General features: G+C 40.9%; 2 protein-coding genes across 4 annotated transcripts in view; one reads left to right on the top strand and one right to left on the bottom strand.

Moving 5' to 3' along the window:
• Positions 1 to 18,119, top strand: part of cc2d1b (coiled-coil and C2 domain containing 1B) — a 36,939-nt gene extending 18,820 nt beyond the window's left edge. Inside the window, 17 exon segments of the mRNA XM_034183289.1 lie at positions 228 to 300; positions 399 to 544; positions 1,621 to 1,759; positions 4,521 to 4,693; positions 7,032 to 7,157; positions 10,580 to 10,638; positions 12,713 to 12,738; positions 12,741 to 12,809; positions 12,812 to 12,827; positions 13,276 to 13,349; positions 14,704 to 14,762; positions 14,878 to 14,929; positions 15,151 to 15,250; positions 15,748 to 15,838; positions 15,969 to 16,091; positions 16,390 to 16,435; positions 16,541 to 18,119. Of these exon segments, the coding sequence (XP_034039180.1) occupies positions 228 to 300; positions 399 to 544; positions 1,621 to 1,759; positions 4,521 to 4,693; positions 7,032 to 7,157; positions 10,580 to 10,638; positions 12,713 to 12,738; positions 12,741 to 12,809; positions 12,812 to 12,827; positions 13,276 to 13,349; positions 14,704 to 14,762; positions 14,878 to 14,929; positions 15,151 to 15,250; positions 15,748 to 15,838; positions 15,969 to 16,091; positions 16,390 to 16,401 (1,338 nt within the window). The 3' untranslated portion in view covers positions 16,402 to 16,435; positions 16,541 to 18,119.
• Positions 18,120 to 21,189: 3,070 nt separating this feature from the next.
• Positions 21,190 to 21,875, bottom strand: part of zfyve9a (zinc finger, FYVE domain containing 9a) — a 68,083-nt gene continuing 67,397 nt past the window's right edge. For 2 of the 3 annotated variants that reach the window (XM_034182922.1, XM_034182923.1), the window contains one exon: positions 21,191 to 21,676. In XM_034182922.1, coding sequence (XP_034038813.1) covers positions 21,515 to 21,676 — 162 coding nt within the window. In that variant the 3' untranslated portion in view covers positions 21,191 to 21,514. Of the gene's footprint in view, positions 21,677 to 21,875 lie in introns of all 3 variants that reach the window. The other variant, XM_034182924.1, reaches the window with a different exon arrangement.

Genomic DNA, 21,875 nt, shown 5'->3' with positions numbered 1-21,875 from the left:
AAAAAAAACAAAAAAAAAAAAAAAAAGGCATTCTACACAAAATATTTAGATTAAATAATGTCTTTACATTTGCTAAAACAGGGTAATTTTATCACCATATGCTTTAAAAATATTTGTTTCATCCACAGCTTCAAAAACATGTTGCATCCCTAAAATAGAATAGAATTTAGTTATTGAGATTATAGGAGGTGCAGCTGTTTCAAAAACATTAATTGTCTCTCCTGCAGCAATACCAGAGTGCAATCCGAGTTCACAAAGCAGGAAAAGCTGTCAACTTTGAGGAGCTCCCTGTTCCTCCTGGTGAGATTATAATTTCCAGTGTACATTTGGCTGCATATTAGTAGATTTACTTTTAAGTTTCCGGTTCTGTATTTCCACGGACTTACTTTACGTTACAGGCTTTCCCCCAATCCCTGGACAGAAAGCCACTGGAGCTGAGCAGGGATTGGTTGCTGCTCTGGAGACGGCCAATAAGCTTGTCTCTACTGATGCTGCTGAAATAGCGGATGAAGATGATAATGATGATGTGACAAAAGAAGAAGAGGTGAGCTATCACACTTGATCTTCTTTTGATGAAGACTGTTTGCATTATGATGTGATCATGACAACATGTATTGATGTCAACGCTTCTCTTCTCTTTTTTAATCGGTGCCCCCCACTGGCTCCATTCCTCCCCATTAACTGTATTTTTTTTTTTTGGTCAAACCATCCTTTCCTCCTGTGTTACAAATGTAGGGGTCAGGTCTGACCCTCACTTGTCATTTGATACACACCTCCAACACCTCTGTAAAATTGCATTCTTCCATCTCAGGAACACAGCCATACTTCACCTCTCCCTTTCCCTCTGTTTGGGGGAGGTGATGGTCTAGTGGTTAAGCGTTGGGCTTGAGGACCAGAAAATTACCAAGGGCCCTTGGGTAAGGTCCTTAATCCCGTAATTCCTCCCGGTGTATAGTGAGTGCCTTGATTGGCAGCACCCTGACATCGGGGTGAATGTGAGGCATTATTGTAAAGCGCTTTGAGCTTCTGATGCAGATGGAAAAGCGCTATATAAATGCAGTCCATTTACCATTTCTGTGATGCTGAAAAGCTGGTCCATGCCTTTGTCTCCTCCACGCTGGACTATTGTAATGCACTCCTCACCGGGATCCAAATCAGTGCAGCCAGGATCCTGAGGAGGGTGTGGAGATGTGAGCACATCATGCCAACCCTCAGGACACTTCACTGGCTTCCAGTTTACCTCTGCATTGAATACAAATGCAACCTACTTAACCACCAGTGCCCAACCCCAGCGGTTCCCTCTGCAGGTGGTGAGCCTAAAGGGTGGAGATGGAAGTCCACGTTGCCTTTTTGGGCTGAGCCCAGCTGGACTCAGTGGCATGCCCAGCCACCAGGTGTTTGCTGATGGGCTCTACCTCCAGGTCTGGCTCCAGACGGGGGCCCCAGGCTTCCTCTGTGCCGGGCCACATTGCGTCTGCCTTGTTTGTCCATGGAGTCTTTTTTATTATATCTTTGAGGGGTTTTTATTTATTTATTTATTTTATTTGTGTGTGTAGCACGTTGAGATTTTAATGTAAAATGTTTATAAATTAAATGAATATTATTTATTTATTTTTCCAGCTGTTGCAGACTAAGCCTCCTGTTCCCGATGAGCCAAAAAAGCCCCTGTTAGATGCTTCCACCAAAACTCAAGGAGTAAAAAAGTCTCCATCTTCTTCAGATGACAGGAAATCCATCAGCAAAGATCTCTCACCAACAGGTTCGCCCCCAAAAGAACCATCTGCAGAACAGACCTTTTACTTCACAGCTCTTTGAAAAGGCAGTGCTCTCAGACTGGTTTGCATAAAGGCAATAACTGTGCCATGGGCACAGTTATTCAAAAAGTTAGTTTAATCACTAATCCTCTAACCAGAAGGTTTGCATGAATTTATTTCAAGGCGTAGTTGGGGGGAGGAGGGTTTCCGGTTTGGTGGGCCCGGGTCTCATCACTGCTTTTTGCAGATGATGTGGTCCTGTTGGGTTTATCGGCCAGTGACCTCCAACGCTCACTGGATCGGTTTGTAGTCGAGTGTGAAGCAGCTGGGATGAGGATCAGCACCTCTAAATCTGAGGCCATGGTTTTCAGCAGGAAACCGATGTATTGCCTACTCCGGGTAGGGAATACGGCCTTGCCCCAAGTGAAGGAATTCAAGTACCTCGGGGTCTTGTTCATGAGTGAGGGGACGATGGAGCGTGAGTTTGGCCGGAGAATCGGCGCAGCAGGGGCGGTATTGCATTCGCTCTGCCGTACTGTTGTGACGAAAAGGGAGCTGACCCAAAAGGCGAAACTCTCGAGCTACTGGTCAGTCTTTGTTACTACTCTCACCTATGGTCATGAGTGTTGTGTCATGACCGAAAGAACTAGTTCTTCCGCTCCTCTTTCCATGACAAAAACTCCTGTAACGGTGGAATGTGCCGTTCATTTCTAAACTGGACCGCTGTCTTGATCCAGTATGTCGTCTGACTAGCACAGGAATTGCGGAAGACGTGGCCATCAGCACTTTTTCGGCACATTGAGACAGACGTGCGGAGGAACTCCACGCTTGCGGCGGAGCCGCATGGCGCAAAGCATCACCGTGATGAAGCCTCACAGGACATGTTGGGGCATGTCCAGGCTCATCCACAATTTCTCGGATACTCACACGACTGAAAAGCAACCGGAAGCCGTCTGAAAGCCGTCCTGTGAGACCAACACGGAGGTGGTTTTGTCCCGCGCCATGAGCGGCATGGTGGCGCAATCCGCCGCTTCTCTTTCCATGAAAAAAACTCCTGTAACAGTACAATGTGCCGAAAAAGTGCTGATGTACACGCCTTCTGCCTTTTTGTGAAAGTTAGACGACGTCCCGGATCAACAAAGCCTTCACGTTGGAAATGATCTGGTTGTTTGAGCGGGGTGTGAGCCTGTCGATCGGCGCTCGGAGCGCGCTGCGCTCTCAGATGCTGTGGGCAGTCTTTAAACCGGCTGGAGCACTCCTTAATCTGTGTAATCCCCATAAAATCGTCGCTGAAAGCCATCTAAATTTTTCGAATGGTGTCCAGCTGGAGGGCTCTCACAGTTTCTGGAAAAATTTGATGCAGCAAGCTCCAAATCGTCAGACATTTTATTCACAATAAAAATCCGACGAGAGGGGTGGACCCTGCTCACACAAAGCCTGCTCACAGGCGAATGACGCAACCGACAGGCGTGAAAAAACTCACATGCGCACAAAGGTTCAAGCTTGGCTGATGCAATCACACGTGATTCAAATCCATATGGTTTTTGCAAAAAATAAAAAGGTCCGATACTTTTTGGACAGACCTCGTACACTCATAACTGCCAGAACTCTGCCACCACTGCATAAAGGCACAAGGAAGGGGTAGGTTTTCATTCCTGCCGATCACATCAGTGGGTTATTTTACTGATTAGATCCTCTCCTCTACTCCCTACACAAGAGGATGTCACAGTTCTGCTGAAGAAGTTGCTGCTCTCTGTTGAATAGGTAAAATCAGGCTGTGTGATTATTGCAGGGACTAGAAAGTTTGATTGAATCTCCTCCACAAATGTCACATACGTTTTCAAAATAGATGGTTCAGTTGTGGTGTGATTTGTTTTCTCCTCTTTTTTTGTGCAAATCTTGCATAACACCCTGTGAGGAACTGTTAGTCATTGTACATCCTGTCTTAAAATATCAGGCTGTAACTTCAGATCACATCTTAGCTGTTAGTGGAGACATTCTTACACTTTCTTCACGGAGCTGAAAATCTATCTATAAAGCAAAAAACGTGTGTGTGTGTGTGGCTCGAATATCTCTCTGACTGTCAGATTGACCTCAGCTTTCAGATATGGCTTGTGCATGGCACAATAATATGCATATCCTTTATTATGAAATTTTTGTGATTAATTTTCAAAACCTTTATTTTGAAACCTTTATTTTCATTAACATTGTAACATTAGTCTGACCGTATTGGATGAATGTCATACTTTTTCTTAAAATAAGTATTTGCGTGTGTCTTTGTATCTCATTGTCAACCATGTTTCAACAAACGTACACTTTGTCTGTTTAAACTTTGTAGAGTAAGTACAACCTCTTTGTACATCCCGCTTTCAAACACAGCCTCATATGACCATCCATGAAAAAATCCTAGCTAAGCTCCCCAGTTTTTCTATAGGAATACAAACTTCCTATGGGACTGCACTAGTTAAGTCTGTGTCAGAAACACAGTTTTCTGTCAGATGCATTGCACTAAATGGCATAGTCAGGATTTATACCGCTCCACTGTGGTTTCCCCAAAACCATCAGCAGTGTTAAAGTGGGAAGATGGTTCATCAAACGTGAATACAACAATGACATCATCTTGCCTATTGTTTGTAATATCACCTTTTTGCTAATTGTATGACTTCTACCACTTCTAGTTATTAATCTCTGTCAGTTTGTGTTTACTGCAAGTTTAATTTACATTTTATTTCGGGTTATTCCTTCCCATGATCTGTCATCCTGCAGCGGGTAAGGAGTTGGGATTCCTGGAGGGCCGCAGGAAGCAGTACATGAAGGCAGCTCTGCAGGCCAAGCAGAAAAATGACATGGAGCAGGCCAAGTTGTTCCTCCGAACCGCCAAGGGCTTTGATCCCATGATTGAGGCAGCGCGCAGTGGCAAGGCTGTGGACATCAGCAAGGTCAGAAGCCGCTCTGCTCCATGACAACTCCATCACCAAACACAGCTTCCAACTAAAACCTGGACCCATCTCTTTCACACCAAAAACACATACATATTTATCTAACATTTCAACATATTTATAGTGTTTTTAATATACAACATATGACTCGTGGCGTTTTCCAGGCGCATTACACTATTATTAGCACAATAGAGGTCCACAGTAATATAATTCTCAGCTTGTTGATCTTTTATAATATTGTGGTTATTAGGGTGGTCCATAAAAATGGTCAAACTTTTTTTTCAAAAAACTTCGTCTCACCCTCTAAATTTGTTATACCTAACATAAAAACACATCTTGTACAATTTCATAAAACTCTAATAATTTTTACTGGTAGCACACAGCCTTTAAAGATTTTGCTCGCAATAACTTTGTCATATAGTATGGTCATTTCCAGATATTTCCAAATTATTTCTGTCAGTTTAATATTGATATGTCAGGACAGAAATTATGGCAATACATTGGAAAATCAAATCTTTTCATATCCCATAAAATAGTTAACACTAAAACATGAATTGTGAGATGCAGTTCTTCTCGTACATGTATCATGCTCCTACAATACCTACATACTGGGGTAGCGACGATTTTGTAACAATCAAACATTGCATTTTCATTTTATTGATGAAATACTGTTTCATTATTGATAAATTTAAATAAGTCTATGCTTTATATATTTCCACATATATTTTGATCTAGCTCCAAACAATAATATTCTTTATGCCTTGCAGTACTTAATATTCAAAAATGTATGAATCAGCACAAGAACCAATTATACAGCTGTGTAACATAAGAGAACATCCTTTACATGATAATGATATTTAAGTTGCTTGCATCATGACCAAGACTTGCTGCCGTTTCAGTCAGAATATAGGTGGCACTTCTGTCTGTTGTTTTGGTCCTATCCAATACTGCTGCAAGTCCTGGTGTTACAACAGCTTTAATTTTACTGGCTTTTTGTGGCACTGGCATAACAAATTCTTCATCTGGACTTTCTGTGTTCTCTTCACTCTGGCTGGAGACAGTGTCAGGTAGTGAGACATTAGATGGTCCAGGCTCCTCCAGTATCTCTTTGTATTTTGCTTCTGCAGCTTTCCTTTGTTCTGCTCTTTGTTCTTTGGCAGTATGTATTTTATCTATGCCTGTCATGCATCCTCTACCTTTCTCTCGCTGAGCAAGTAGGAACTGTCTGTCATCTTCAGACTTTATCATTGTTAGGACATCCTGATGTGCCATGTCAAACAAGTCCTCCAAAGATTCACAAAACACTGTTTCATCTTTCTTCTGCTTGTCTGTATTGCGATTCTTGGTCTTTTTCAATGTTTTCCATTTTCCGAACACCTTTTCTAACTTTGTGATCAGATGCTGCTTTGCCCTCAGTGGGATTCTAGCTGTCTCCCCAAAAGGAATTGCCATGTCTATAGAGGTCACAGCAGCATCATGGACAGTTTTCTTCAAATCAGTGTGTTTGAAGAAAAATACCTTGAGTATTTGCCCATTTGAGGGCAATTTGTTTCCCTTTATTTCAGTCGGTGGAACCAATAAGGTATACAAATGTTCTACTTCTAGTAGCTGACATGTTTTACTGAAGTTTCCAGTTAATGGTTAAGCATGTTAAGTCAGCAAGTGTCTCTTTTTACATTTATCTCATGTTAGATTCACCATCACCAAAGATCTGAAAGAAAAGAAGCTGTGAATTGAAGCAAAATTTTCAGCTTGTAGCCTAAAATAACATTTTGAAAGTATGTTGTGTGTGAGAAATATTTAAACCCAGGTATAGTTTTAAATTGAATATAAAATTATACTTTAGTTACACTCAGGTGGTTAACTTCTATCCTCTTTATAAGTGATGTGATTAGATACTGGATAATGGATAACCTATTGCACGGGCACTTGGGCAGCGATAATTGATATATTTACAACCTTCAGCTATGATGTGCTACCTCTAAATATTAATGTATGGCAAAAATATTGGCAGGCTTTCTTTTTTCCCCAAAGCATCATAAAATGAAGGGGTGAGAGTAATGGATTTCCAACTTTTATTTTTTTGAACCACCCTAGTGGTTATGATGATAATTGTTTCATGATGATGTTTTCTGACCCTGCTTAATGCCAGACATTATTTTCACAAAGTATGGAAAAAAGTTTTTTAAATAGGTGTTATTATTAAAGTCTAATTTACAAGAGCACTGCAGCTTGTTGTATTGTACGGTGGACACTTTATTTGTGTTTCACTGCCAGAGTTTTCAAAGACAGTTTTAACTTTTTTTTTTTTTTTAAACTGACCTTGTCTGTGTCGCAGGTGCCGTCACCCCCTGGTGATGAAGATGAGGACTTCATCCTGGTGCACCACAGTGACGTGCAGCTGTCTGAGAGAGCTGAGCAGGTTTACACACAACTGGCTAAGATGCTCAAAGAGCAGCAAGAGGTATGTGGTCACTTTCCACTCACATTTCGCTCCTACAGTTTCTTAATACCTTTCTCAAATAAGTGTCATGGTGATTGTTTAGGTTTATAAGAAGCAAAATCTTTATTAGCTACTTTTGCAGATGACTTTATGGAACCAGCTTGTTTTACAGTGCATCCGAAAAGTATTCACAGCGCTTTACTTTTCCATATTTTGTTAAACTACAGCCTTCTTCCAAAATGGATGAAATTAATTTTTTCCTCAAAATTCTACACACAACACCCTATAGTGACAATGTGATTTTTAGGATTTTTGCAAATTTATTAAAAAACCCCCAGAAGAAATCACATTATAAGTTTTCACAGCCTTTGCCCTGAAGCTCAAGACTGAACTCAGGTGCATCCTGTTTTCACTGATCATCTTTGAGATGCTTCTACAGCTTCATTGGAGTCCACCTGGGGTATATTCAATTGATTGGAAATGATTTGGAAAGATACACACCTGTCTACATATAAGGTCCCACAGTTGACAGTGAGAGCACAAGCCAAACATGAAGTCAAAGGAATTGTCTGTAGACATCAATTTCTATTTACTCACTAGATGGAGGACCGAGCCGATCCGCTCATTCGCTGGCTGTTGCCAGAGCGCCACCATCTTGGTTAGCGTCCAACAACTAGACATAAATGGAAATCATTGTGGCATGATCAATGTTTTCAGAGAGTTTCACCATAAATCTGCATTTTCTGTGCTGTTACATTTATTCAAACTCAGTCCCACATTTGTACAGCCCACTGTTTGTCAGCAAATACAGAAGAGAATCAGACTATTTATATGATTGAATGAATTTTAGTCCCAGTCCAGATAGAAACTAATACCATCAAACACACTATGTCTGCCACGACACGAGATACTAGTCTGATCCTTAATTAAATTCATTATAAAGTTAAGTTAAAGATGAGAAATAATCAGGGGTGAAAGTAAGAGCTTCACACACTCGCATCATATTAAAGATATGAATATTAAAGACTGTTTTTAACCCACCCGCAGTGCCAATTTTACACTTCTCAGCGAAAATATCAAATATTATAAATAAAATGAAATAGTCACGCCAGCCAGGGTGAAAGTATGATTACTCAATCATTTCTGGACCAAGTTGACCCACCAAATGAGACAAAAGACATTTCCATTTTATGAATTTGCTCTTACAGAATATCTCAGGAATGAAAAACCTGATGTGAAGAAAAAACTCGAAGCTAATTATAAAGGGATAAATTGAGCCTTATGAAAGTGAACTTCTAATTGGATTGCTAAACGAATGGTCCAATATTTATCACGACAAACATTCAGGCAGTAAAACTGAAGTCACTACTTTACAAAATACAGATAGAGATAAAAAATAAATAATTTTCTAACCTTTATTCACCAATTTTAGTCATTTTCGCCGCATCAGTTATATATAATACACACTTATGAAAGCTCACTCCACAGTTTATCATTATTTATTTTTTATTGATTTAACCTTTATTTAACCAGCTGATACTCCTCTGTCAGCTTGACGCAGCACCTGAACACTGCACAAAACTGCATTTTCAGATCACTTTAACCCAAGTTTAAGTTAGCGCATCATTGATTTCTGTTTAATCTAATGACTGATGACGTACAGTAACACAAACCAAGATGGCGGCTGCTGGCATCAGTTCACAGGCTGCATCCGCCATCTAGTGGTGGATGCAGATTAAATAGAAATTGATGTCTGTAGACCTCTGAGACAGGATTGTCTTGAAGCACAAAATCTGGGGAAGGGTACAGAAACATGCTGCTGCCTTGAAAGTCCCAGTGAGCACAGTGACTTCCATCATCCGTAAATGGAAGAAGTTCAGATCCACCAGGACTCTTCCTAGAGCTGGCCGCCTGTCTAAACTGAGCGAACAGGGGAGACGGGCCTTAGGGCCCTGTCCCACTGTTGTTTAGGAGGATTTGCGGATGGAATGCGCACAAAAGTGGCCTACATCTGCCAAACAACCGCAATAACCGTGTAACATTCCTGTATGAGTCGGCGGCCATCCGAACACGTCCGTGATCATCCGCAGAGGCACGCATGTCCGCAGCCAGGATTTTTGAGTGGCTCAAAAATCCTGCTGCGGATGAGATCCGCATCACTGCCTGAACACATACTGAAGACATACGCAGGACATACACAACCAACGCGCCACATATCCCCTGTCATCCGCTGATATCCGCAACCGACGGGTTGGCGTGGCTTGGCGGCGGACCGGGACAGCGTGCAAAACAGATATGACGCGTGCCCAGCACGGCCACATCACGGTCGCAAATGGTATGTCGCGCATGCAGACAGAGTGGGCAAGGATGGAGTGAGTGCATCACGGCGCTGTGCCCCTCCTGGGGGCGCCTCCGCGTTCGCCTTCGCTTCTGTTCCCTGTTATAGCCGCTTTTCTTCCTCATGTATTCGCTGATCCACCCCGGGACATTTGTCATTTCCACCCACCTTTGTTGCGGACGCTCAGCTTTTGTCTCCTCATTTCATGCGCAAATCCTCCTAAACGCCAGTGGGACAGGGCCCTTAGTCAGGGAGGTGATCAAGAACCAGATGGTCACTCTGTCAGAGCTCCAGCATTCCTCTGTGGAGAAAATAGAACCTTCCAGAAGGACAACCATCTCTGCAGCAATCCACCAATCAGGCCTGTATGGTAGAGTGGCCAGACAGAAGCCACTCCTTAATAAAAAGCAGGTGGCAGCTCGCCTGGAGTTTGCCAAAAGGCACCTGAAGGACTCTCAGATCACGAGAAACAAAATTCTCTATTCTGATGAGACAAAGATTGAACTCTTTGGTGTGAATGCCAGGCATCATGTTTGGAGGAAACCAGGCACCATCCCTACAGTGAAGCATGGTGGTGGGATATTTTTCAGCAGCACAGCTGGAAGACTTTTCAAGATTGAGGGAAAGATGAGTGCAGCATTATACAGAGACATCCTGGATGAAAATCTGCTCCAGAGCACTCTTAACCTCAGACTGGGGCGACGGTTCATCTTTCAGCAGGACAATGACCCTAAGCACACAGCCAAAATCAAAGGAGTGGCTTCAGGACAACTCTGTGAATGTCCTTGAGTGGCCCAGCCAGAGCCCAGACCTGAATCTGATTGAACACCTCTGGAGAGATCTGAAAATGGCTGTGCACCGACGCTCCCCATCCAACCTGATGGATAGATCTACTTTGTCAGAACATCTTCGACTTGCCATCTAATTCAGGAAATGTTCCATTCTCATGAATCTTAAATTTCAGGTTGATGGTAATTTAGAAGTTGCAGAATGAATTCTGATGCTGTTACTGACTCTGCAAAATGCTGTTTGAAAACAGCATTACAAACAAACATTCTTTCAGATGCGGTGATTCTTTTTTGTTTTTGTTTTTTTTTTCCTGTAGAAATGCTTGACTTACTCCAAGCAATTCACACACCTGGGGAACATTAAAGAGACAACAAAGTAAGTTCCTGTGTCAGTGCGGCTCCACATGATCAGGTTTATGACATCCACCTGTTTATCTTTGCAAATTAAACTGTTTCTTATTATTTAATCTGTTCGGTCTAAAACTTAAGAGAAATGATGAATGTTGCTTACAAATGAACCAAAAATTGTCTTCACTGTGTCAGACGACATGGAGAGCCTTGACCCAAATTTTTGGTATTTAATAAGTTAATATTTTATACCATTTTTTTAAGTCATTGAACAACAACATATAATGTATATAATATAGCAAAACAGAAATGCTGGTATAAATGGTATGAGTGACCAGCCACTTTATTAGGTACACTTTTTCAATTGCTTGTTAACACAAATAGTTAATCAGTCAATCACATGGCAGCAAGTGCCTGCATTTAGGCATCTAGGCTTGAAGACAACTTGCTGATGTTCAAACTGAGCACCAAATGGGGAAGAAAGACAATTTAAATGACTCTGAATGTGGATGGTTGTTGGTGTCAGATGACTGGTAACTGCTGATCTGCTGGGGAGTTTCACACACAACCATCTCTGGATTACAGAGAATCATTCCCAAATAAAGATATTCAGTGAGTGCAGTTGTGTGGATGAAAATGCCTTCTTGATATCAGAGAGAATGGTTAGACTGGTTGAATGGGCGACAGTGTGATGTTATCATGTCAGTGTGGACCAACATCTCTGAAGACTGTTTACAACACCTTGTTGAATCTATGCCACAAAGCCTTAAGGCAGTTCTAAAGGCAAAAGTGTGTCCAACCCAGTACTAGCAAGGTGTACCTAATAAAGAACCGGTGTGTGTAGTTATTAGCATGCTTTCATGAATTTAGGGCCGATCCTCTAATTTCCATCAGGCACATCCTGTAGGTCCTGATGCCACTTGCACTCTGGGCATGTTGGTCTAAAAAATGGGGTGTGGACAGATGCAGAGCTGAAGTGTTGTATTGTCTGTCACCAGAAAGCATTTTTGCCTTCGTCCACCAAAAAACCCAAAAGGGTGCAACACTCAGACATTTATTAGGTGGCTCAAAGTGCACCAGTAACTCTAATGTGCATCGCTTGACTGTATTTTTTAATTTGGCATGTATAAAAGCATTTTTGTGTTATTCAATAACTTAAGATATTTTATGAATGTTGTGATACCTGTTTTTTTTTTTTTTGTGTGTTTTTTTTTTACTTACTATGACCAAATAGTAATACTAGGATGAGTAGGATGAGAAAAAAATGTTTTAAATTTGCATCCGTGTAAGCCGCCTTTATTTTTGAACATGGTGGTACCAGTTTATGCAACAAGAAGCAGAATTAATTTAATCATTTATTTATATATAATTTAATTGATAACATCTTGTTAGTGAAAAAGCTAACGGACTAATTAATGTTATTCTATGAAGCACAAAGATCTCAAGAGTCAACTTTTTGTTCTCACCACAGAACAGATGATTACTATGTGTTTACCAAAGTAAATGTAAATAAACTTTAAAGTTGGTTTTATACATGTTTAGAACGTTGTAGTTGGCCTGAGTTTCGCCGAGCTGTCCTGTTCGTTGTCCTCTGGCTGTCCCACATAGTACAAACAAGTGGATCACTGAGTAACATGAAGGTTGCTCCCTCTCTAGTCAAGAATGTGGTCTTTCAGTTTGAGAACAAGAGTTGATTTACCTCATTCTTGAATACACAGCACATCCCCCTTATTCAGATTTTCTTCGTTGACATTGGCAACCAGCTTAATGGTGCATTATCACCACCCTGTGCTCCAGTGTGTGGATCAGACAATACCTCAGTCAGATCAGTATACAGGATCAACTTGTAACGGGTGTAGATGGTGCCAACTTGTGGCCATAGATGATGATGTGGTATTTCTTGAAATGAATCATTTGAAAATATAACTCGTGGGACCAGTCGAAAAAGCAAAAAACAACCAACAAGTGTTGCAGTGTGTTAAGTCCAGCATAGACAATTGGTTTATTTGCATTTATTTCAGAAAATACTTTACATTCAGTGCTTGTATTTTAGGGGTGCCCGTGGTTATGATCTGGACTGAATCTCTGTGGTGATTGTGTAGGTTTGAGAAGATGGCAGAAAGCTGTAAGAGAGTCTGGAGGTGCTGAAGCTGGCTCAGGCAAGGGGATTGGCTCCTCCCAAACACCACTTTGAAGAGAGAAGTATCACACTGTCAGGTGGGGAAAGATGTTTTCATCATCGTTTCAGTTCAGACTTAAACCTGAAAAGAAATTGGTGAAGATTCATTCATTTAGTAATGCTCACAGTCCCTCAGTCGGGTGTGTACTTTGTAGTCTGATACACATTACATCATGTTCGGTTTTCCACAACAGTGAAAACAATATCACAACCTGATGTTAGTTTTTCAAACCAGAGGAATCTGACACATTTCTACTGCAATAATTGTCAGGATTGTATGTGGTGAAGCACTCGTGATGTGAGGGAAGAGAATGAAATGATGACATCATTCCTCCCTCTGTCCCCTCAAACCATAAATGCAGCTGCTCACATTTTCTTCATGGTTTTTGTTTCTCCACATAAATACAAAGAGAGGAAAACAAAGTTAGTCATCACTTTTTTTCCTCCCTTTTGTTTGTATTTTATTTCTGCCTTTTCTCCTTCCAGGATTTTCCCGGAGCTGAGCAGTACAGAGATGGTTGTTGTTATTGTCAAAGGAATGAATCTTCCTGCTCCCAGTGGTAATTTTTTTTTTTTTTAACAAAACATTAATAAAATACACGTGCTGCTGCTGTATCAGTGTACTTCTGTTCCTCCACAGGTCCTAAAATCTGTCAGTTGGTGTGTAAAATCAAGGCCTCACAATGTTTTAAGTCTTAAATTTCTGTTAATAATCTTACGATTTGAAAGAACTGTGTATGAAAACTCATTGTGGTAATAAATAGTCATCAAAAATAAAGTCATTCAAATACATTTCTGTATGTTGCAATGTGACAGAAACAGACTGGTATTGAAGAAGCAACCTACCGGTTTGTGGAAAAAACTGAGCCACAATTTGTTTCACACTGTATGTTGTCTATCTTGTTTCTTTGGGATATTCCAGAAACCATCTCCATATCTCTACCACGTTTAGTGGATATCTGGGTAAAAAAAAAACAAAACATAATTATGGTCTTTGACCCCATTAACTTTGAGCGTTGCCAAAACAACCTAGTTTTGGATAATTCCGGGGCTGATCTTCATCCACATATTAAGTTTGGTGGAAATCAGATAAAGGATCATGTCGGAGTAGATGAACAGACGGAGAAATCAGTATTTTGACCTTGGAGCCAAATGACCTTTACCAAAACAAACCACTTAGGGGCAGTGTTGGGGTCAACGTGCACGTGCACAGCACATTTGGAGGAGTAGTGAAGTATATAGAGTCTCCCAAATAACCATAATTAACTATTTTAGTTTGTTTCTTTAGTCGTTGTATTTATGGAGTATCAGCTGATGAATAAAATATATTTTATTCTGATCACAGCCAATAAATTTGGCTGTAATCTGTTGAATCATTCTGTTGAACTTTCTAAATTATACACATTTGTTCCAGTTGCAGTTTCAGCATAATTACCTCATTTTAATAAAGTTTAATCTCTATATGTCTTATAATTGATCTGTGCTAGCTTAGCATTGTGTGTGATGTCCAGACGCTGACACCGGACCCAACCCTACCTTGAGCTGAGTGTTTCCATTTTATGCAGTGGGATTCATAATGTGCTGAAGAAACGACATCATTTTTGATTTGAAAAATGTTACTGCACATCTTCAGGTGATCTTAAATGTTACCTGAAAAAATGACTGTTGACTGGAAATGTTTATGGTATGGTATGAGTTTTTCACCAGACAGACAGATTAACACAGACTTGGACTTTAGCGAATTATAGTCCAGAGTTTATAAATTTGAGTTCTTCTAAATTATTTGGGTAACTGTGTCACCAAAGCTGGTAAATATTGTAGTATTTTCTATATAGAACATGTTGAAGTTGAGCATTTTCTTTTTATGAAGAAAAATAGAAAAGCATCATATGTCACTTTCTATTCCTCCTGCAGGGATCCAAACAAACGACCTGGATGCATACATAAAGTTTGACTTCCCCTACCCCAGTGCGGTGAGAGCGCTCAGACACCGCCGTCTGCTTTTCATACTCTTTCTTTCTGTTATTCACAGCTCACACAGCCTGTGGCGACATTTCAGACTGAATATTTTTGTTTTGTTACCAACAGGAGCAATCGCAGAGACACAAAACTGCTGTCATCAAGAACACCAACTCCCCAGGTCAGAGAGACACACACACACACACACACAAATACATCAATCACAAGTGTGAAGATTTTATCAGAAAATTTTACTGACGTTCTTGTTGAACTATATTTTCTGCTATTACTTTTATAAACGGCTTTTCTCTCAAATCTACGATAATATTTTTGAGTCGTCAAGTGATCAATTTTATATGTTGAGAACCCTGCAGTTCTTTTTCTGTGATTTGTTCCCACCAGAATACAACCAGAAATTCACCTTGTCAGTCAACCGTAACCACCCGCGGCTTCAGGCGGGTGGTTAATTCCAAAGCCTCAAACTGGAGCTGCTACACAAAGGGTGAGTGACACCCAGAGCTGCTCAGGCCCACCGCCAGCTCCTCACCCAGTAAGCTTTGATACCATCATTTACACGTGCGGAGTGTGCAGGCACCGAGATTAAAGCCGCCGTATTACAACACCCCCCCCCCCCCCCCCCTTCAGCAAGTGAAAACAAAAATTAGAATTTGTAGCCGTAAGTGCCCGCTCAACACTGAGGAAGGAAACCCTGAAGCTGTGGTGCAGCTTTGGAATACGACGGCATGTTAGCGACGTGCTCTAAACGGAAGAAAATGGAGCTAAAAACACATTCAGAGCAGTGTTGTGGTGGAAGGAGCAGAGAAGGCGAAACCAGCAGTTTATGGCTGCTTGATTAAACGGAGGTGCGACTCCTGTTTCCTCCAAGAGCTGTATAGCTGCATCACGATGTTTAAAAACTGTCAAAGTCTCTTCACATGATTAACTGCAGGTTTAAAAAAAAAAAGAAGAAAAGACAGTGAAGCTGTTTGTTGTTGACAGTGGATTCTTGCGGAGCGACAAGCCGATCGGGACGGCCACAGTGAAGCTGGACAAACTGGAGTCACAGAGCGAAATCAGGGAGATCGTGGAGGTGAGCAGCCTTTAAGTGGCCTTCAGTATGGTTTGTTAATCAAAGGGACAGAGAAAGAATCAAATCTGGTCTTCTGGAAACTAAAAAGTGTCAATTTCAGTTCGTAATGCGCTTACGTCTCCCACAACAGGTGATGGATGGTCGCAAACCCACAGGCGGTCGTGTTGAGGTGAAGGTCCGACTGCGGGAACCCCTGAGTGGACAAGACCTGCAGACGAGCACAGAACGCTGGCTGGTGCTCGACCAGGCTCAGGTACTCACTTAAATCCACCATCAGTATCACTGTCGACCCTCATCAGTACGTTTACAGGAAAAACAAGGAACATGTGAACTCACTTTTTGCAGTTCACCACACTGGCTCTTCTGTTTAACTTTATTTTTAACTTATTGTGTATTTTATTTGTACATATTTTGCATACCTTTTACTTTTTTCACCGGGCCTTGAGTACAGAATTTCATTCCTTTCATGTATTATGTGCTTGGAATGACAATAAATGAACCTTCACCTTATTTAAAAAAAGAAAATGAATTATGTTTGTTTTGTCTCCAAGGTTCACCTTTAGGTGTTGGTGCAAGGTTAAAGCTCACAGGGTGCAGGTAACATTCCTTCGTTTCATCAGCTGTTGCCTTATTTTAAGATCATTCGATTAATAGGTTTTCCGTTTGTTTTATTTACTGTTGGTGTGTTTGTTCGTCTTCCAGCACTCAATCAGAAAATATCTGAGTGGAGATTGAACACTGAAGACGTGGGTTTGACACTTGATGAGGACAGGCCGGCACATTCTGGCTGTCTGGTGCAGACTACAATGACCTTTGACCTCTAAAAATTTTTTGCACATTGAAGACACATGCCTGCTTTGACACAGGCATCCACCAGGAGGTGATGTAGAGCCACTTCAGTAGGTCAGAAAGAACGCAGATTATAGCGTGATACAGGAGGCAGATTTGCCTGCAACAAGCGACGGCTTCCCGTGGGACTCCCAAGAGGAAACTACTCAGGCGGCCATTGTTGTTGCCCCGTGCGTCACTGCCAGACGAGGCATCCACTGACGTCAGAGGAGTCCAGCGTTGAAGCTGCTGCCCGACTTACAGTCGCACACACGAATACCAAAGTCATCACTGTTGCTGTTAAAGTCCTGCATCTTTGAACTGCTGCCAAACTGGTTACATTAGATTAATATGTGTGACGTTTCGGGTTCATTATTCTCGTGTCATTAGGACTGCTGGGGGACCTCCCCCCATTTAAGGTACGACTGTTCAAAATTATTTTTACTTTAATGCGCGCACCAGCTGTGGTGATGAAACAGTCTAAAAACCTTTCCTTGGTTTTGTTTTGTGTTTACACTGAATCACAAGTCTGTGCATGTCAAACTCACCGATGTTGGTGGTTTTACTTATTTTTTTGCTTTAGGGAGAGAAATCCATCACTGCACAGGTGAATTTGTTTCTGAAATTTTAAGCATTTCAACTGCAGTAGCCTTTTCAGCTAAACGTGTGCTATATTATAGTTATATTTATATATTTTACATTAAATACTATGCATCAGCTATCTAGTGTGTGTTAATGGTAAATTCACCTTAAATACAAATTGCCTCCTGTTGCAGAATAACTAACTAGTTGATAGTTTTTTTTGTACTGAGGTTTTGTGGCTGCATCACGTCTTTGTAGAAACGTCGTGCCTCAGCATCAAAATGATCGACATGATGGCTGGACGCAACTGGAGATGAGTCACTTTTTGTAATTAACTTGTCCTTTAACATAGTGGAGCATTTTACCAAATGATGTACAAGGAAGCCATCAGCATTCTGAGCCAATCAAATCTCAACAGGTTTACCTCAAACATTGCAACTTTAGTGTCCCAAACTTACCATGGTTCCAACATTTCCATGTTTTTCTACCTATTTTATCCAGTTTTTTGTTTTTAAGTCAGTGAAACACGAGGCAGTTTAATATTACAACAGTGTTTTAGGGCCACATTGAGAGCTGAAATCAGCAGTCTGCAGGGTTATCTCTTCTCGTATAAATACAACTTTCTCATAATATTACGACTTTATTCTCGAAGTCTGCAGTTCTCAAACTCCGTCATATAATATAAAGTTACCCACTGATTTTTTTTTTTTTTTTTTCCCCCCCCCTGAATGATTTGTTTATAAACCTCAATGTCACAGTGTAATTGGGTGATTCTTTAACTACGGGCACTATTGGCCTTGTAAATGTAATTTCCACCACACCATTGCCTTAGAATATAAAGCGCCTTGGGGCAACTGTTTGTGATTTGGCCCTATATACATGTGCTCTGATGTCACTGTTTATCTCCATAGAAACTACCCAAACAATCTTTCATACAAACTGTTTAGGGATATTACAGTGTTGTGGTGGAAATTACGGCAATAGTGTGGGACAACTACATTTTGTTAAAAAAAAAAAAAAAAAATCACAACAGTTGTATGACATTGAATACCCCAATTATGTTTTGATTATTTTACTGATATTTTATTGATATTTTAAAAGTCATCATAGACTACTAGAACAAATTTAACACACTTTCATTGTAAAGATAACTATAAAAGTGTGAAATTTCCCCTTTTTTGTTTTTCATACACTATGATCAAAGGACATAAGTGCCCGTAGTCTTAAGAATCACGTAATTAAGGCTTCATATTTTTTCAATGTCATCAGTTTGTCCTTTCCAAAAAGTAACATTAAACCACCTCATTTTAATTCTCTTGAGTTTTCTTTTAGTGATGTCACTGTTAAAAAATGTCAGTCTACAAAAACACGCAAATTGATTTTGTACAAGTTTTTATTATACATATACTACAGGCTTTTGAGAGACCACTTTTAATATTTGCAGTGTAAAGGGAAAAAAAAGGACATACAAGGTTTTTGGCTTTTGAAATAGTTGACAGATGTTGAAATTTTAAAAAAGTGTGAACACAAGCAGTTAATGAGACTGACCCACAAACTAAATGACCAAACATTCATCCATGTTTTGAACTCGTGTTTGCATGCAGTGTTACTGTCTGACAAATGAGTTAAAAAAAAATTGCTACCTTCAAACTAACTGCACGGTTTCTGATTGGGATACATTGCACGTTAGAAAAAGGCCAACAGGAACCACGCGCACACAAAAACAGACGCTATCTTATAAAGATGTGTGTCACACAGTGATTTTTGCATGATCACAGTAATTAACCCCAAGCAGGTGACCCCTGACCCCTAATTTGCTATAGTCACCTTTTTAAAACATTTCAGATAAGTGAATAAACAGCTAGATGTCTAATTTAGAATTTGATACCGTTTGTGACAATGATAGACTCTTCTGGAGGTGATGTGATTGTCTTAGTGTGGACGCAGCTGATTGTGGAATTTTTTTTTTTTAAACATTGTCCAAAAACCTGCTGCATTGTTAACAGCTGTTTCACTCTTAATTGAGAAATGCTTCACTTCCTGCTGTGCAGAATGTGTTGACATGACAAGGAATGGGAATTGATAACGCTTAAATCACTATTGATACAGTTACTGATTCTGCCGGTAGATTATTTTCCTGATTCCCTTATCAATTCTTGATGAAGGCCAGCAGACATTCTCAGCATCAATGCAACTGTTTTCCTGGATGCAAAGTTTGAAAACATGCCAGCATTGGTATTAGTGAAGCACATGATTCCGATTGACTGCAAACTCTGAAACAGATTCTGAATGAGCCTGTTCTCAATTCCTATCCTGAGACACAATAGTGACTTTTGGTGATTTTATACATGGGTGATTCTTAGACTACGGGCACTTATATCCTTTGATCATATTGTATGTAAAACAGAAAAAAGGGGAAATTTCACACGTAGTTGTCCCACACTATTGCCGTAATTTCCACCACAACACTGTAATGTCCCTTTAAACAGTTTGTATGAAAGATTGTTTGGGTAGTTTCTATGGAGATAAACAGTGACATCAGAGCACGTGTATAGCGCCAAATCACAACAAACAGTTGCCCCAAGGCGCTTTATATTGTAAGGCAATGGTGTGGTGGAAATTACATTTACAAGGCCAGTAGTGGCCATAGTTAAAGAATCACCCACATTTGAACAGAAATAATAATAAAAAATACATTCTTTTTTTCCCCACGCAGGTCCATGTTTGTGAAGGAGAAGAGTTCAAGGTTTAGAATAGACTGTTTTTAAGCAGCTCTCACACCCGGACGAGTCTGGCAGTCTCCCCAGAGTGGCATTACAATTGTATACAACAGAGGGCAGAACTCGGCACAAATCTGAAAAAGGTCAGCTGAAGTCATACCGGGTGTAAACATGTTTAGAACGGTTGGGAGCACAGTTCAGCTCGGGCTACGCTCCAGACCAACTTCTTCAAGAGTTGTGCTGAACTCCAAACTTGTAGCTGCGGGTTAACTCCAGTCTACACTTAGTCACTCCTGGACAGTTTGGAATAACTCGTTCCTTGCTCTGCTTGAAAGTGGATGCTTCTGAGCTGAGACAGAGTTAAGTGAAGCGAGTTGAACGGCAATGAACACGTTTAAAGCTAACACGTTTGACCGTTCCCGACTCGTGCTGTATGAGCTGTGCAGAGTTGTGACTGTGGAAGACTCAGCCGGGTGTGAGCGCTGCTTCACTGATCAGCAAAAACATTTAAAACATTTTGAAGACAAACAATATATACGATTTGTCTGCATGTTCACAACATCAGTGTGTGAAGGCAGGAAAAGACACATGTTACATTCAGCTTCTTGTCAAACTGGAAGAAGAAAAAGTTTGATTTAGTGACCTTTCGGACGTAGTGGAAACCCAGCACGTTTACTCTCCTGGAAATGGCTTAGAATCCAGTTTACCGCAGCTTTTCGTGCAGTGTTTGTTTTTACACGTATATACACATCTACACATATTTTCTCTGTGACTAAAAAGACAGGTTCTGTATTTATTTATTTTTTTAACATTAAGCACTGAAGGATTGAGATGACTTGTGCGATTACAAACTACCACTGTTCATCGATAAAGCATTGGAACCTTTTCTTCATCCAGGACTTTACATTGATGATCAAAAGGCTTTTGGACTTTGTAATAAGTGTGTAATTACAGAGCTGTCTGATCAGTTTTGTGCTGAGTGGAAACAGTTCAGGCTATAAAAATACCTACAAACATGCCAGTGTATTTATGACTGAAGTCAAACAGCCGATGGACGAAGCTCAGAGGTCTGAAGCAGTTTGTTTTGTTTTCTTTTTAAGTGAATCACTGCTGCAGGCACTGTGCAATGATTTATATCTTTAATCCACAACACGTTCAGACTTCTCAGCAATGGAAGGAGACAAACAGCATCTGTGCTACACAGAGGCCTTGTGGGAGATTACCCAGAAGCCTGCGCTTCAGTTCACCTGGTTGCCACAGTGATGGAGGGGTGGAGTTTGGACAGAGTAGGTACACACACACACAAAAAAAGACGCAATGATGTCAGACCTGAGTCAGTCAGTCTGTGTCAATCACGCTGAGGATCACTACCCAGGATCCTTCACTTTCATGCAGCAAATCCAGGAGAGAGAGAGAGAGAAAAATATCCAGGTCCAGAAATGTAACAAAGCCACACCCAAGCGCTGTAGGAGAGCAGCGTTATGATCTTTGCAGAGGTCAACTTGAACCCGAGAGTGGAGGGGGCATCCCGCCTCTTAGTGTCTGTCTACGAGATAATCTCCAAGATGTAGAAAATTAGTTCCATGACAACCGGGCCCTCGCTCAGCTGGCACGCCCCTCCGTGGATGACTGGGATCAGCGCACTGTCCAGATCACTCAGGTACTGAGGCAGCAGCGGCTGGCCGTTACTTCCTGCCAGGTAGCCCACCTGCAAGAAAGACGTGACCTCTAAAATCAACTCAGTTTGTGCAGCTTTGTGACAATTTAGTTGTTTTTTTTTTACTATTATTTTCAGTGGCCATTTCTTGGCACACATATTGTTTAATGAAGGATTCTCCAAAACCAAGCCAGAGTGCACACAGTCAGTACAGAGCACGCAGCCGCCACTAACATGCACCACAACATTC

This window comes from Thalassophryne amazonica, chromosome 12 (assembly GCF_902500255.1).
Source record: "Thalassophryne amazonica chromosome 12, fThaAma1.1, whole genome shotgun sequence".
NCBI lineage: Eukaryota > Metazoa > Chordata > Actinopteri > Batrachoidiformes > Batrachoididae > Thalassophryne > Thalassophryne amazonica.
The sequence above is the reverse complement of the archived record's forward strand: the minus strand, read 5'-3'. Positions and strand labels throughout refer to the sequence as shown.